This window comes from Diadema antillarum, unplaced genomic scaffold (assembly GCF_040938485.1).
Source record: "Diadema antillarum isolate AM-2024a unplaced genomic scaffold, OU_Dant_1.0 seq00000690_RagTag, whole genome shotgun sequence".
Classification (NCBI taxonomy): domain Eukaryota; kingdom Metazoa; phylum Echinodermata; class Echinoidea; order Diadematoida; family Diadematidae; genus Diadema; species Diadema antillarum.
Genome location: NW_027271595.1, coordinates 660741 through 674433, shown reverse-complemented (window position 1 = coordinate 674433; position 13693 = coordinate 660741). Strand labels below are relative to the sequence as shown.

Below are 13693 nucleotides of genomic sequence, written 5' to 3'. Positions count from 1 at the left end.
GCAAACATATTTCTCACTCTTTTTCTGAAAGTGTATAGAGGATTTTTCTGAAGGCGCATAGAGGACATACAAAAGATGGCCCTTTCACACTGTAAAGACATTGAAAAATGACACAACTTCACACACTTACGTCAAACCATGGATATTTTTTTCAGGTCAAAAGCTTCACCCTAATGAAAGCTGCATAATTTACCTTCTTTTTCAAATTGCTTGAGACTGCCTTGAAAAGGAAAACAGCATGCTTTATTCAGTGCAACATAGTGTTTTGATTGCTCCTTCCTGTGGGACATTGATAAGTAAATGATGTGCACTATCCCTACCTTTGTTTATAGGAAGGCTTGTGTGCAATGAGCATTTCTTTTGCATTCATAAATCTTCATACTATCAAAATGCATAGAAGCAGATAGGTACATCAGCACTATTTAATGCAATGTTGGAGAATACAAAGAAAGCTGTAGAATAAACTGATGGTGGGGCTAGTGTATGCATAACGCATAATATAGAAGCACATTTGTCAGTAGTCCATTTCACACCCCCAACAAGGGAACACGAGAAGAAGTGAGAAAAAACAAAAAGGATTAGGCATCATGATCAATGATATAATCACACAGGCTTTTTCACAAGCCAGCTGGATATCTTGAAAAAAGGGGAAAAAAAAGAAGAAGAAGACAAACAGCGAGTAGCGTGTAGCAGGGTCAACCTTTACAGCATGTTGAGACGGAACTGGTGTCTTTGATGACGTCTTCGTGCCCGTCGTGCTTGATCTCGCCGTTCCGCACATTATTTGTCAGTTCAACGGCAATATCCAGGAAGAGTCTGTCGACGTTGTCCGATTCTTTGGCAGATGTCTCTAGAAATCTCATCGTGTGCGACTCGGCGAAGCTCTGGCCGTCCTCCTCGTTCACCTCCCGGTCCTTGGCTAGGTCTATCTTATTGCCTGCAGAGGTAGCCGGAATATTGCAACAAAGAGTGAGGTGATCAAATTGCATTCTTATTGCATGCATAAGAACAAACACACACACTTAACACTAACATAGAATGGTGAAAGACAAAACTATGTTGCCGCAGCCACTTTCTAACATTACAGTAACCAAAGAGGTTACATATAACAGAACTAGAGTGGTGACTCGCAATAAGCCCTGCACAACTGCTCTGTGAGCTTGTAGAGAAAGATCTACCATTACTGAAAGGGGCACATGTCTGCAAAAGAGCCTGGATGTACCGTTCAATGCTATGCAGTTCTCGACTGTCGCGCACAAAATATTTCCAACTGATATTTTTCTAATTTTGTAAAGTGAAATAGTTCAGAACACTTTCAATTTGCATTAATCGTAACAGACAAAATTCAGGAAAAAATATCAGACTTGTGATGCACACCGGTAATCTATACTTATATGCCAAATTCTGGTTGCATTAACCCTAACTAGGCTGGGGGGGGGCCTCCGAGGCCCTCCCCTCGACGTTCCGCGCGATGTATCGCCATCGCAAAAAGCTATCGCCGCAATGTTTTATGATTTATTTCTTTCTTTGCGATGTCCGGGCGCGTGGTTCCGAAGTTACGTGTAAGTATAAGTACACGCATGTCACACCAAGAATTGCTCAAAAACGTGAATTTGTGTACAATTTCAATGCAAACTGTGCTAACAGGCAAATTTCATAAAAGCATGATTATTTTGGGGTTTTAGTGATTAAAATCAATTAATAACATATTTTCATGTTTGGAACAATGTCGCGGACAAATTTCATCTAAAAAAGATTGAAAACAAAAAGTCAAAAAACCAAAGAAATAGATAAGAAATTCAAAAAACAATAAAATACTTAAGAAATTTTTCTGATCGCACAATTTTTTTCTCTTACATTTGCTAAGGACACTAAAAAGAATATTCACAAAAAAAAAATGCCTGTTTTGAGCTTTATTTAGTGATTTATACCAAATAGTCTGATTTCATGCATCATTATGCATAATTGAGCATAAATGATAAGTTTTGGAAATATCAACCTGACCGTATTTTAGATTACTTTACAGACAATGTGTGTGCCAATTTTCATCGCGATCATGCGGTCGACGGCCGAGATCTGGAGGGGGGGCCTGGGAGCCCTAGACATCAATACTTCTTGTAGTTCACTGCAGTGACTTTTACCTCAACAGTTTTGTGGCAAACACAAAGAAGAGATTCTGCCGGTACTTACCTACGAGAACAGATATAACCTTGGGGCTAGCATACTGTTCCACTTCTCGTAACCAGCTGGGCAGCGCATTGAAGCTTTCTTTTGATGTTACGTCAAAGACCAGCACCAGGGCATCTGCACTGTGGTAATAACTTTGTGTGATGGAACGGAACCTCTCCTGTCCAGCTGTGTCCCATATTTGCAACTGTAAACCATTTTCATGACAGAACAGTACAATCAGATTATTTGATCACAAAATTTATGCCGAGACTGACGGAATATCTACCCCAAAGTGACTGATGAATGTGACTGACTGCTCTGAAATACACATGTGATTAGAACCTGAGACAAGAAAATTTTATCTTGTGAATCATCTCAAACATGCAGCGTATTTGTCAACTCAGAAAAGCTGCATAGATCATGTAACTGTAACACAGCAAGAACTACACCACTGTTTGTACAACCTTAAACAAGAATTTTCCACAATAATCTCTTTTGAGCATGTCAAAGAAAACAATTTCCATGATTCAACTTGAGCAGCATTACAAAAAACAAAATGAAAAATGGTATTTCCAAGAACTTTCCATTGTATAACTTGATGCACAAAACACACAAGAAGTGATATTTAACATCAACATTTACATGTACATTGAAGGGTCTAAGAAATAATGCATACATGTATTTTCTGATTCTCTGAGGTTGACATACGATGTTAAACATCAGGTAATAAAGATAACTGGATGTGAACTTGAAGCATCTTGAAGGCATTATGGAGCAGATTTAACTGGAATATCCGTAATTTAATGGGACAAAACCAGCATGAGTTTGTGGGGTTATTGTTTTGCGAGCATGCGTACATGTTTTTGTCAGTGTGAATAAATGAATGACACCAGAAACTTTGAAAGAACTTGCAATGACAGTAAAAGGTGGGTACAAAATTTGACAAAAATGTGAAAATATTTGGAATTCTGCAACCTTTCATACTACCTGTGTAGTTGGAGAAGGCTCTATATCATGGTCATTTAAAACCTTATCAACAAAAGGAAGAAGAGGAAGAAGAAAACAAAGGAGAAGAAGAAGAAGGAGGAGGAGGAGGAGGAGAAGAAGAAGAAGAAGAAGAAGAAGAAGAAGAAGAAGAAGAAGAAGAAGAAGAAGAAGAAGAAGAAGAAGAAGAAGAAGGAGGAGGAGGAGGGGGAGAAGAAGAAGAATAAAAAGAAGAAGACGAAAAAGAAAAAAGGGAGGTAGGGAGGGAGAGAAGAGAGAGGGGGAATTGGATAGATATCTCGCATGCATCAAGAGTGTAAAGCTAAATGTTGAGAAATTAGAAAATACAGAAGATGAAGAAGTTTCAAAAAAGCCGAGTTGCGACTGTTTCCATGGCACATCTTTCTGTTCAGCAAAGGTCTGTGTTTACAACACATAGACTGCCTGGACTGGACTCACCTTAACTTTTTCTCCTCCAATCTCTATTGTCTTAATCATGAAGTCTACTCCTATAGTTGCTCCTTGGCCAGGGGGAAATAATCCCTGAAAAGAAAGATAAAATCAGTTCAATGTACTATAAATATTGTGTTAACCCGTTGAGGACGTTTGATTTTGCTACAACACGCATTTCCAATAGACGCTTGCCCGAGTATACTCGGGACTCGTCCTCAACAGGTTACGGATGATTTTGTGCTTTAAACTTACAGAAAAAGGAGAAAAATACAAATGAAGATTATATTAGTAAATAATTAGCTCGCCATGCAGCACCTTGTTAACTATTTTGACTGGGTTTGAGTATGATACTTTACTGCGACTATTACAAGAGGATTCCAGTGAAAATATGTGGCACATGAAAACAAATAGTTAAAATTTGAGCAACATTGTACAACAAGTAAGACAGTTCAGTTGTAATTGTATGAATATGAGAGAAAATATATGTCATCATGGGTCTTGGCATTTTCGCCTATTAATGTGTAGCTGTACTTGCCATACAGCTGTGGCATCTCTTGACACAACGCATAGTAATTGACTGTTAAGAACATATTTAGACCAAAGGACATGAAATTTCCTCATGTTGATAGTTGAAAGAGCACCAAAGTAGAATTAATTTGGGTAGAGTCATAGAGAATTGTTAACCTCACTGCATTTTGAAATACAGTGTAGGTGCGAGAGATCATGCACAGAAAATTGAATGAGGAGATATACCGTATCATGTAGAGAAATAATGCCATAGTCATATGGCATGCTCACAACACTCTTTACAGGTACATGCACCCGGGATTCAAGGGGGTCTTGTCGGATAGCATGATTGCTGCCATCTTTGTTACAAAGATTAACAATTTTAACAATAAATTGAAGTAGATTATGTACTAACATGCAAGTTTCTGCGACTAGCTAGCAAGCAAACTACAGATGTATTTTTCTTTGGTGGATACATATGGAGAAGGTGGAACCAGCAAGGAACAAACATTGAATCAAAAGATGATGTGAGATTGACATTACATCAACCATTTTTGACACAATCATCATACAAATCAGTTTTATTCAGATGTTTGGAACATGGCAGATGTGTAAACATGGAACCATGCAACAGCACCCCATCGAATCCTGCATCCTTGTACCTTTACTAATGCCAAAAGGGGCTGAACTTTCAGATGTGAAACATCCTTCTTTAAAGCTTCTCAGGACCGCCACCATGTACACCAGAGTGTCACTGACAGTGCATGCAACTAGCTTGACATCAGTTCTGAAAGGGTCATAATATGCTAACTTTACATTAAGCTCACTCTTTAATACTAGACTGAATGTAATGTAAAACTCTTGCCCAACTCTGAGGTATTACTGCTCAGGAACTGAACGTGTTTCGTTTGAAATCTTGACAATTATGGTCTGTATTGAGCTTTATTAAGTGCATTCACTACCATAAGATTCACAGACACGATGTCATTTGTATAATTCCATGCTAGTCTTACGGCCTACCTGGGTGAAGCGTCGTACGAGGCAGGTCTTCCCAACCCCGGCATTGCCAATGAGAACCACTTTGAACAGGTACTTATAGTCCTCCATGATGAGACAAGGATGTGGCCTGCTCCTAAGGACTGCCCTTTAGGACAGTTGTTCACTTTACCACTGTAGATGAATCGTGGCAAAGGTGTTGACACGGATCCGGCCTTGCAGACAAGGTTTGGAAACCTAAAAAAATGAAAGGGAGAAAAGAAGCAAGTGAGCAAGAGTAGCTCCGATCGCGTGAACTCCCGATTATTCCAAATGGCCGTCAGTGAAAGACGATGTACCGTTCGCACACGCTGCATATAATCTTCATTTTCGGTAAGTTGTGATTTGTGTCCGTCAATATCGATAACATAGAAATGAAGTCTAATTAATGAAGATGGTCTTTAATGAGTTTGAGGTAACAAAAACGATGTAAAGTATCAAAACTCAACGCAATCGCCATGTTCACTGTGTGTTCACTTTGTTGTTAGGCACTGCCCTGGTACAGCCCTGTCGCATTTTTACAGCGACTGGGCTGTGTATAGTTATGTAACACCAAACTCCCAATGGCCACTTCTACAGTACATGAATGCAGGGCTCAGTGCAAGATGCTGACGATGCACCATATTATCAACCAGAGAGCAACATCATTCTTTCGTGGACACTCCCAGCAATTCCAGATACATTTTGCACAGACTCTCATCTATCAGAGATCCTTCTTTCCAGATGCTATCAGGTAATGGGACAAGGTCATTGCCGATCCTAAAGGGCACAGAGGGAGGTCAGAACTCTCTTCTTCTTCTTCTTCTTCCAGGTGAAGTACTGACCTCTGGGAAGAGTATTTTCATACTTTGTGCAGTGCCGAAACTAATGCTGCATTGTTTGGTGCTGTTTTGTCGCAATTAATGTATGTACACTGTATAAAAAGTAAAAAGTGCTCCTTGTGCAAGTAAAATTAGCTCCTCTTCCAACTAGATTTGATGCAGTGTCACACTAATGGGGACAGCGTCCTCGCCAGAAAATGAAGTACGCGTGGCGGAAAAGTGCCGTCAGGTTGTTTGAAATATTTACTCATGGTGGCTCAAACTGAACACATGGTCGGGTCGTCGGGGGAAGAAATGGTGCTTACACAACGTGGGGAGCTGGTTCCAGTAGCATATGACACTTGGGAAGAATGAGTTTTGAAGCCCAGAGGTCCTGCAGAGTTGCCGTCGATACCGAGTATTTCTTTACAAGTCCAGATGATCGTGTTACCAGTAAATGCATGGTGGTTCAGGTGGAATAGCAATCAATCCATGCAAGATGCAGTACAGCATGATGACTTTCAGCTGGGCCCTTCTTTCTGCGAGAGATTGCCATTTTAAGGAGTGAAGCATTTCGTTGACACCGTGTCAAGGGTGAAAGTCTCCCAGAGAGAACTGAGCGGCACGCCTTTGAACCATTTCAAGCTTCCAGATTTGGTCTTGGCAGTGAGGATCCCAGGTTGTTGAGGCATATTCAAGGATAGGGTGGACGTATGTCACATAGGCTTGTTCTTTGATTTTCTTGGGGCAGCCATAGTAGGTTTCTCTGGAGGAATCCCTGTGTGCTGTTGGCCTTTTTACATGTGTTGTCTATATGTGTCTTTCAGCTTAGCTTTGAGTTGATATGTACTCCAAGGTACTTAGCGTTGTCCACAACTGGAAGCTTGACTCCATGAAGAGAATATTAAAAGAAGAATGGATGACATTTTTCACCTTGTTGGTCACTCTCAGGACTTTACACTTGGATGGGTTGAGGGACATCTGCCACTTGGTTTCCCACCCTTGTATGTTGGTAAGGTCTTCTTGGAGTCTGTCTGCATCCGTTTGTGAGCCAATGTGTCAGTAAAGGAGACAATCATCTGCAAACATTTGAAATTCAGACTGGAAAAAACTTGGCAGATCGTTGATGTAGGTCAAGAAGAGGAGTGGGCCAAGTACTGTCCCCTGGGGCACACCTGAGGTGACAGTAGCTGAGTGTGAGTTGGTTCCTTCAAGCACAACCTGTTGTATACGATCTTGAAGGAAAGCTCTGATCCAACAGAGAAGGTTCCCCTGGATACCATACAAGGTTAATTTTTTCAGGAGTCTCTCTCTCTCTGCGGTGCTCCAGGGACTGCCAGCCAAAGGACTTGATCATCTGACCAACACATGATGTGTCATGGTACCTGTTATCAGCACAAGGTGAGCAGCTCATCTCTGTACAGACTTTCTAGATTTAATGACTGTTTTTCTGAGTGGTAAGATCCAAAAACACAAATACATGTAGATCTAAGTCACAAGGCATAATTCATGCACAGTACTCAACTGAAAAGTGCTGGTTTTTATCAAAGGCTCTGTTTGCTCTTTCCTTGTTTAAATGCAAGTTAGTGAACTCCATATTAGCATTTATAGGGTCTAGGATCTATCTTTATCTATCCATGCTCTTTGGCTTCATTCAAACACACAATTCAAGGCTGTGCAGCTGACCAGGGGCAGCAGGGCCCTGTCTTATAAAACTTGAGATAGTCAATCACAAATCTCATGAAAGCTACAATACGCAACCTGTGATTGATTGATTGCAGTTCTCCGTCTTATTACTCTTAATTTCAATCATAACTTTTTTATAAGTTGTAAGATGGATTTGAATTCAATCGTAAAGTTGCGATGAATTTGAATCAATCAGTATGAATCATAATTCTTTATAAGACGGGGCCCAGTAGGTAGTAGTATAGTGCCAGTGCGCAGCTGTGCTGTGTGACTGTGATGTTGATTGGGCTTGGTGTAACCGCAGCAGCGACCCCAACACGTACTGTGTAAATTTACAGCGCCCCGCGCCGGGGTTATAGGCTTGGTGTAAAATTATCACTGTGCTGTGTGGCGAGCTGTTGTCGGCACGAAGTCAAAGGCCACATACCACAGGTTACAGGAGTTAATAGTGATACAAATAAGGCAACTGAATATTCTATCATCATACAAAACCACCCATTCAAGCTGTGTAATTCAAACATCTGCGTTAAATTTTACGCAATTACGAGTTTCGGAGTTTTTTTCTATCCAGGGCTGAAACCACACGCATATTCCAATATGTAGGACTATGACTAACACGGCCCCACCAAAATCTACTCTTCGACTTCGGGATGCTCAATCCATGTCCGATGACATATTGGAATATAATTCCGCGATCTCTTTTATTTCACAAAGCTGGTATTTCGAAGAAAAAAATTGTGAAAACTCACATTACACCGCAAATGTCCTCAATTAATAGAACATTTTCTTCATCTCGATCATGATGATACAAATGAACCAGACCGACACACCCGCACTTTTTTCTTCTCCAATCGTCGATCGCTCGAGCTGCGCTACGCGTACTGCACTGATGATGATGATGAGTAGCTAGAATGTTGTAGACAGAGGCTAGAAGCAAGGCCAAGGATCCGGATGTTGTCATTTTCGCTTAGACGATCTTGTTGTTGTTATTGTGCTTGTATATCAGTTAGTCTTACTCCAAGCCTCTTATCTTACACTTTCTTCTTTTTGTTGTTGTTGTTATTTTTGCTTACATATTGTTGTTGTTGTTGTTGTTGTTGTTGTTGAGTATTTGTGATTGAGTATTTAAGCCAGGCTCCTTTTTTTATTATCTTTTAATTACTCTTTTTTTTTTTAATTGATGTTTCATCATCACCACTTCCCTAAAAAAAAAAAATAAGTAAAAATTTGATGGCCTTTGATACCTTTGATGGACAAGCAGTCTTCTCAGCAGAAATGTAGTCTGCCTACTGAGTTTACTCCGGTGTGAAATTGCATTACACGTATGTTTATGAGCTTCTTTGCATCAATCAAAACGTACGGTAGCTGAACAATGTATATGATTTATACCTCCCTGCAATAAGTGTCTGACCTCTATGTGCACATTACATCATGTGTCAACTTCTGTGTGTGCATCAGGGGCGTCACCAGCTTTTTTTCAAGGGGGTGCGTTTTGACACTAAATGTTTACGAGATATTTTGGACAGACATTTGGAATATAGGAAGCTCTCAATCCCTAGGCTTTTACTGTTTTTTGAGGGAAACCAAGCGGGGAAAGGGCATTTCATCTTGGGGGGGGGGGGGGGGGTTAGTATGCGAGGGAGCGAGCAAGGGCGTGGGGAGGGTGTGGAAGTGCCGGAGAGGTTTGTACTCCTTATAAATGGATTATGGAATGACGGTGTGAAACGACAAATTACTGGCAGCGATCCAGGGAATGGCATCACGACTACATGCGAGCGAGCGGAGCGAGCGAGCTTGAAAATTTTAACATTTTACAGTCCCAAAACTGCCGTTTGTAGCCATATTTTTTGCTTTGTAAATTAAGGGGGGCGCACCGGGTGCAACTGCTGACAATTACTGGCAGCAACATCAGGTGAATGGCATAATAATTAAATGCGAGCGAGCAAAGAGAGTAAGCTTGGAAATTTTGACATTTTACAGTCCAAAAACTGCCATTTGGAGCCATCTTTTTTTTTGCTTTGGAAATAAAGGAGGGGTAGGGGCGCAACGGGCGCAACTGCCGGTAATTACTGGCAGCAACATCAGGAGAATTGCATAACAATTAAATGCGAGCGAGCGAGCGAGCGAGCGAGCTTGAAAATTTTGACATTTTACAGTCCCAAAACTGCCGTTTGTAGCCATATTTTTTTTTTTTGCTTTTGGAAATTAAGGGGGGTGGGGGTCGCACCGGGCGCAACTGCTGGCAATTACTGGCAGCAACATCAGGGGAATGGCATAACAATTAAATGCAAGCGAGCGAAGAGAGCGAGCTTTGAAATTTTGACATTTTACAGTCCAAAAAATGCCATTTGGAGCCATATTTTTTCACTTTGGAGATAAAGGAGGGGTGGGGGCGCAACGTGCGCAACTGCCGGTAATTAGTGGCAGCAACATCGGGAGAATTGCATAACAATTAAATGCTAGCGAGTGAGCGAGCGAGCTTGAAAATTTTTGACATTTTACAGTCCCAAAACTGCCTTTTGTAGCCGTATCTTTTTTTTTTTTTTTTTTTTTTTTTTTTTGCTTTGGAAATTAAGGGGGGGGCGCACCGGGCGCATCTATACTGCTGGCAATTACTGGCAGCAACATCAGGTGAATGGCATAACAATTAAATGCGAGCGAGCGAAGAGAGCGAGCTTGAAAATTTTGACATTCAGACCACAGTCCCAAAACTGCCATTTGGAGCCATATTTTTTCTCTTTGGAAATAAAGGAGGTGGGGGGGGGGGGGCGCACCGGGCGCAACTGCCGGCAATTACTGGCAGCAACATCAGGAGAATTGCGTATAACAATAAAATGCGAGCGAGCGAGCGAGAGAGCTTGAAAATTTTGAAATTTTACAGTAAAAAAAAAAAAAGAACTGCCGTTTGTAGCTTTATTTCTTCGCTTTAGAATTTAAGGGGCGCATCGGGCGCAACTGCTGGCAAATACTGGCAGCAATATCAGGAGAGCATAATGATTACATTCGAGCGAGCGGAACGAGCGAGCTTGAAAATATTACATTTTACAGTCCAAAAACTGCCGTTCTTTTCTTAGCCATATTTTTCGCTTTGGAAATTAAGGGGGGGGGGGGGGGGGCACCGGGCGGAACTGCTGGCAATTACTGGCAGCAACATCAGGTGACTTGCATAACGATTAAATGCGAGCGAGCGAAGAGAGCGAGCTTGAAAATTTTACATTTTAAAGTCCCAAAACTGCCGTTCTTAGCCATATTTTTTCGCTTTGGAAGTTAAGGGGTGGGGGCGCACCAGGCCCAACTGCCGGCAATTACTGGCAGCAAGTTCAGGAGAATGGCATTACGACTACAATGCGAGCGAGAGGAATGAGCGAGCTTGAAAATTTTGACATTTGACTGTCCAAAAACTGCCGTTTGAAGCTATATTATTTTTTTTTTTTCGCTTTGGAAATTAAAGGGGGTGGGGGACGCCCGGTGCACCCGGTGCGCCCCTCTCCCTGGATCCGCCACTGGTAGTCAAGGGTGTGGGTTTATGTTCATGACTGGCGGAGGTATGACCAGCGAGGTGGCGTCGAAGTGACCAAGCGGGGAAAGGATGTCCAAAATCTGCACTTTAGAGCATCCCCTAAACTAATTGTGCGTGTTTGTTTGTGTGTGTGTGTGTATTATGTACAAGGAAAAGTTAGGAATTATCCCAGGTCAAGTCTTTTTATTGGCAATGCTAGACATTTTTACATAGTATGTAAAGCAACACTGCAAAATCAATGATCTAGCTTTGATATAACGAAGAGTAAGGTATAAAGGTATACATTCTACATCACATTGCGCAACATTGTAGCGACTCTCCGTTCGGATGTACTGAGTACACTGCGCATATCCAGTGCTTATATGCAGAATGCCAACCAGAAATCACGCTGAATCACAATCTTTTGTCGGGTCCGGGCTTTTGAACAATGTTTCACACTATATACCTATCTAATTATGGTTAAAAGAAATCATAGAAAAATATCTTATTTCTTGATCACCCTTTCATTCAAAAGCAGTTTACTAACACTTGAATTACTATTTCGGTAAGTCTTTTTTTTTTTGCCAGCGGATTGGGAGGGGGGCGCACCCCCCCCCCCCTCCGTAGTTACGCCACTGCTTTTGGGTGAACTAATTGGACAGATTTCTTGAATTCTAACAAAAAAGCAAGAAAATCTTTTCATCGCGGGCATTATGATTATGTGGGATGGGGCAAACGTGTATAAGTGCTCCGTATCGTACGGATGTACAGTACGGTCGATAAATAGTAAACACCGTAGAATACTAATAGATATGTACAAAATCAGTGCTGCCAGAACCAGGGGTGCGAATTATTATTGTTATTATTTGTGTGTGTGTGTGTGTGTGTGTGTGTGTGTGTGTGTGTGTGTGTGTGTGTGTGTGTGTGTGTGTGTGTGTGTGTGTGTGTGTGTGTGTGTGTGTGTGTGTGTGTGTGTGTCCCTGGTGCAAAATATAAAAACAAATTAGAAAAGAGTAATTATTTAGCGTCCGGCGTTGAGGTCGCTTTTTTTAAAGGATCTGAAGGGGGGTGCGTTCGCACCCAACGCACCCCCCCTGGTGACGCCCATGTGCATTTATGTCCATCTGTATACATAGCCATATTAGGGCCTATATGCTCCACATTCTATGTTTCCCCATTTCTAATTTGTTTCCCAATGAGTCCCAGCCTAGCACATAACACAAACTGGCAGTTTTTTCAGTATAGGGCATCCTCCCATACAGTTATATGAAGATAAAATGTACAAGATACCCATTGCACAGACATTTTCATATATTCCCCCTTCCCCCAAATTGTTAATGCCGTACACTGGCACTTTCCTAACTACATCCATCATATTGGGTTTGGGGTTTTGGGTCTTGTTATGTTTTGTTTGTTTGTTGTTGTTGTTGTGTTTCTTTTTTCCTTTTCTTTTTTTGCTTTCTTCATGTCTGTTACTATCTACACATAATTTGCTTCTCATGTTTGTAATTCCATTGCTGTTTATCAATTGTCTGTTTTTGTTCCAAACTGGCATATTAGTGTGTGTGGTGTATACAAGACATCAAAATGAATGTGAAATGTGAAAAAAAAAGGAAAATGAGGGTGAGAGCCCTTTACTGCCTATGGAAATTTGGTTTTGTTCATTGTGGATTGTGTCAAAGTAGTTTCTACACACTGGATGACTTATGAGCTACTTTGATGTTCTACCCCCCCCCCCCCCCCAAAAAAAAAAAAAAAAAAAAAAGGTGTACATCACGTAGGCCTAACAGTACAAGTTGTACAAGCACAAGAGAATTACAATGTACAGTGTACAGAATATTCTCATCTAGTTTGCATGTATATGTATGTTAGGTCTTTCCAGCAGGGCAATCCAAAAATTTGTCTTTGGGTGAAGCTTACTACATGTACAAATATATATACTAAAAGTGGAATGAAATCCAAATATGTGTGATACATGAATTTAGTGAATGCAGCAATATTAGTTGAGCACTTCAGTGAAAGTTTGAGGAAAACTGGACTAGATCTATCTGTTAAAAAGTGGTGCAGCCATCGCTGCATGTCGCGTATGGAAAATGATGTAAAGAAAATATTCAGAGAGTTCCACAAAATGTCATTGTTTTTAAAGAAAAGCACACATTACTTTGAGTTGTTACTGACATATTTTAAAGGTAACAAGACTCCTGTTGCTTTCTGAAAGAGGCGAGTGCTCTTTTATTATGCTAGATGAGTGAAAATATGTTGAATTTTCTTTATACTGTTTTCCATACATTATGTCACAGTGTTGTAGAATTCTCATTCAACAATGGCAGCATCAATAATTAAGATATTCAGAACTTATTTCCTTTTAGTACTAGATGTGCTCTACTAATATTGCTGCACTTCCTCAATTCAAATACAATTAATATTTGGGTATCATTCTCCTCTGCCACTCCTGGCACTATCCTACAGATGTTGACTTAATGGAAGGGAACATACAGTACAGAGCTTTCCAGCTGAAAGGTTTGAAAATGTGTGATGCTGGGAATTATAACAATTTCCA

At 40.8% G+C, this 13693-nt stretch overlaps 1 protein-coding gene across 1 annotated transcript; it reads right to left on the bottom strand.

Moving 5' to 3' along the window:
• Positions 1-695: 695 nt before the first annotated feature.
• On the bottom strand, positions 696-5226 carry LOC139737374 (ras-related protein Rab-30-like). Its single transcript, XM_071648051.1, has 4 exons — positions 5134-5226; positions 3613-3696; positions 2191-2374; positions 696-937 (listed from the first exon to the last, which is right to left on the bottom strand). The coding sequence occupies exons 1-4, from the start codon at positions 5218-5220 to the stop codon at positions 696-698; spliced, it is 597 nt and encodes a 198-aa protein (XP_071504152.1). The 5' UTR covers positions 5221-5226.
• Positions 5227-13693: the final 8467 nt, after the last annotated feature.